General features: G+C 34.3%; 1 protein-coding gene across 1 annotated transcript; it reads right to left on the bottom strand.

Moving 5' to 3' along the window:
- Nucleotides 1-1,271: 1,271 nt before the first annotated feature.
- On the bottom strand, nucleotides 1,272-3,431 carry LOC111374162 (methanol O-anthraniloyltransferase-like). The gene is made up of 2 exons (XM_022996793.1): nucleotides 3,117-3,431; nucleotides 1,272-2,253 (listed from the first exon to the last, which is right to left on the bottom strand). The coding sequence occupies exons 1-2, from the start codon at nucleotides 3,384-3,386 to the stop codon at nucleotides 1,360-1,362; spliced, it is 1,164 nt and encodes a 387-aa protein (XP_022852561.1). The 5' UTR covers nucleotides 3,387-3,431; the 3' UTR covers nucleotides 1,272-1,359.
- Nucleotides 3,432-3,444: the final 13 nt, after the last annotated feature.

Genomic DNA, 3,444 nt, shown 5'->3' with positions numbered 1-3,444 from the left:
AACTTATAAATTGATACAATTGAGTGATGAAAAATTTTAATAGTGCTCTTGAATCTCACGAAATATATAAACAAAATGAGTCAAGCTACATGGACGAGTCCAAGTTAATGGCTAAATCCCGACTTATGTGGCAATGAAAAAAACAAAGAAATAGAGAGAAAACAAGCAAAAAATGACTACAGCTGCCTTTTCCCTCCAAAAATTGCCTGCCATAATGTAAGCCCTATTAATGGGATGTCAATGATCCTGTCGAATAAGATTAATTGAAACAAAATAAGTAACATGAGTATTTGTGTATATAATTTATAAACATGAGCAAAATGTATTTTAAAGATAAGGGTATAGAAACTCAACATATCTCACCCCCATCTAACCTTGTTACCGTTAGCACTATCCAAAATCGTCGTTGCCACCTCAAATTCACTACTACCACCACCATCATCGTTGTAGCCACCTGCTGCTATACAGAACCTATGAAGAAAAGAAAAACAGAAGAAATTAAAAATGAATCTCATCTTCAAATTCCTTCAGTTCTCTGGTGCTATAAAAGTTTCAAGATCATTTTCATAGACAAGTTTATTCTATAAGGTTGGAAACATTGAGTTCGGTGTCGGGGAGTAGTGGATGGATGATCATGGGCTTTATGACAGGGGTAAAAAGGGTAGTTGGGTAGTTGATTTTCAGTACGGTGGTCTGAGCTAGTGGTGGTGACCGAACTTACAGATCTTCTCTGTAGAGAGAGAGTAGATAGAAAGATATATAATTTTTTTAAAATTAATAATAACTATTTTATTATGGAAAAAAATAATTTTATCTGATTTTTGAATTTGAAACTCTTGATTTTTTAAGTTGAAACTTAAAATGTTGGATTGAAGATAATTTTTTCATAAAATTAAAATCTTAATAGGTCTTTTTGGTGCAAAAAAGGTCCAAAACATTAAGGGCATGTTTTATGCAAATTTTATACAATACATTTTGTGAAATGTAAAATTTTTGGACAATGTATTATTCAAAAATAAGGAAAAGTTAGGATCCACATAAAAAAAAAAAATCGATTATTTAAAGAACGTAAGATTTAAAAGAATTCTGAAAATATGAGTTTTAAACAATTTTTACCAAACATACTATTTTTGAGGTCCATAACATCATTTGTCAAGCTGATATTAAACAAAATTTTAAAGAAACAATTCTTATATAATATGCAAGTGGAGTTTTAAGTGTTTAACACTAACAGTGAACTATATTAAAAAAAAAAAAAAATAACAACACAATAAACATGACCAAATTACTGAACTTATTCTCCTTAACGATATTATTTAATTTTAAATAGGTGAATAATATAACTCAAACTTATGAAATTTACATTCCGCAGAGTGGTTCACAAGTCATCTCTTCTAGCTCATATTTGAATTTTTCGACTGCCAATGGTGGCAAGCATATTGGTACCACAACTCCATCTTCTCCCTTACTGTTCTTGAAATTCGTACAAAAACTAAGATTTGAAGTGGCCCAAGCAACTCCACCATACACTGCATTGCCCCATCCAAGATCAATCTTCTCACCACGTAAACGGGTTATGTCTGAAACAAGGAAATTCCAATCCGTTGCATATTTTGGTCGTTTCTTGATCACTATAAGATCTGCCACTGATTTAATGTACTCTTCACTCATTTGAGCCTTAGCATTTTGAATTAATTGAACTGCATATGACAATGGAGCAGTGCATAAAATTCTGGCAGTGGACACTGCTGCCGGATAAACGAAAGCATTGCCGTAGTATCCAGTCGGTATTTTCAGGCCTGGCTTGCCACGCAAATTGGTAATGACTGAAAGACGAACAGTCTCGTCTGGATTAGATGGATTCAGTGCATTCGTACGACATTTCCATAAGCACGCTATTATGAGATCAAATCTTGAGCACCTACGAGAACTTCCTGACAAGGACAGACGATTATAAAGTGCTTGTATAACCTTAGGAGTAAAGAAAATGGAAGTCCGAAATAGCTTGTCCGAATCCATAAAGTCTCTGGATTGTCGTATTTGCTCAAATTCATGGTGCATGCATGTAATTCTTGGGGGAGATCTTGCATTCAAATATTGTTCTCTTTGCCATACAGGTGAAATAGAAGGTGCAGATGCACCTTTTATTAATTCAGAAATAGAATTTAGAAATTGCATCATTCCATAAGCATCCGCCATAGTGTGGTTCAATCGGATTCCCAAAGCAAATCCGCCACAGATGAATCTGGTAACCTGCATTTAGGATTAATTTAAATAATTCATTTCAGTACTTAGCTGATGAGTTGTCCAGCTTGATATACAGCACACACACTCTCGGTTCATATCATACTACCATCTATTTTATGAAAATTATATGCGCTAGGTTTTTTATGAAAATAATGAATTCATGGTGCACGTGAAGAAGTATACGTTCACATACCTGTTGGATACCGTGTCCTTATTCACACAACCAAACGTACAAGGATTGATACCTTGTACTTGAAATTTGTAGTGTTAATTATTTCAATATTTGGGGTTGTGATTTGTCCTTAATAACAAAAACAATTTAAGGAGAGTACTAGTATACTTGGAATGTAATTAATAGACCACATGTCAAGTTTAATTTTATAGCATGATTTTGTAGAAAATAAATTCCACTTGAGCTCCAGGTATATTATCTAAATTCTAGACAAGATTGTGTCTATCCACCTGGGAATTCAATGGCTCTATAATTCACCAATAGGTGATATCACTTAGATTGATCAAATAAATTGATGAATTGAGAATTTGAGAATGAGCAAAGTACAAAATACGAATTCGTATCGAGAATCCTCGTCTTGAAAAAATCGATTTAGTGACCACTTTAAGTATTTTCTATTTAACAATTATAAATTTGAGCTCAATGTTTAGTCATTACCTAAACTTCAAAATCTGAGACTTGTTCAAAACACTATTGAAGAAAATCAAACTTAAGTTAATGAAAACAATTAGAGAGATATAATTGTTACTTATGCCAGTACCTAATTATTGGATATTGAATGGACATGTAGATTAGAGGAAAATACTATAGATCGCGGCCTTTTGCTTTTAGTGAGATAAAAAAAAAAAAACCAAACCTCGGTCTTTGGAGTCAACAGCCTTTGGTTCATTTCAGTAGCCCGAACGAGATTCGTCTTAAATCCTATAGGGAGCGAAGTGGGCCCTGGAAGGAGGGCACACGAGCGCGGGAGTTCTTCTCGACATGAGTATTTGTGTAGGGGATCATGAAAGCTTTCACAAGAAAGCGAGGATAGCCGGGCAAGTCCAGGCAAATAGCATCTTTCTAGCTTGCATATTCGCCATACCAACTTGTTTCTTGAATAGGTCCTAGTTGTAGGGCTCCTCATATGGTTACTAACCTCCGGATTTTCCTCTTGGAGATGTGTCCCAAAGATTAATAATTGG

The sequence above is a fragment of the Olea europaea genome, unplaced genomic scaffold (assembly GCF_002742605.1).
Source record: "Olea europaea var. sylvestris unplaced genomic scaffold, O_europaea_v1 scaffold12104, whole genome shotgun sequence".
Classification (NCBI taxonomy): domain Eukaryota; kingdom Viridiplantae; phylum Streptophyta; class Magnoliopsida; order Lamiales; family Oleaceae; genus Olea; species Olea europaea.
Note: the sequence above shows the minus strand (reverse complement) of the source record. Positions and strands in the feature narration are given on the sequence as shown.

Bases quoted from the DNA above. Each gene is read 5' to 3' on its own strand.
- LOC111374162 (XM_022996793.1), bottom strand. From the start codon at position 3,386: ATGAGGAGCCCTACAACTAGGACCTATTCAAGAAACAAGTTGGTATGG. The intron at 2,254-3,116 runs GTTTGGTTTTTT...TCCTAAATGCAG, and splicing joins TGTTGACTCCAAAGACCGAG to GTTACCAGATTCATCTGTGG.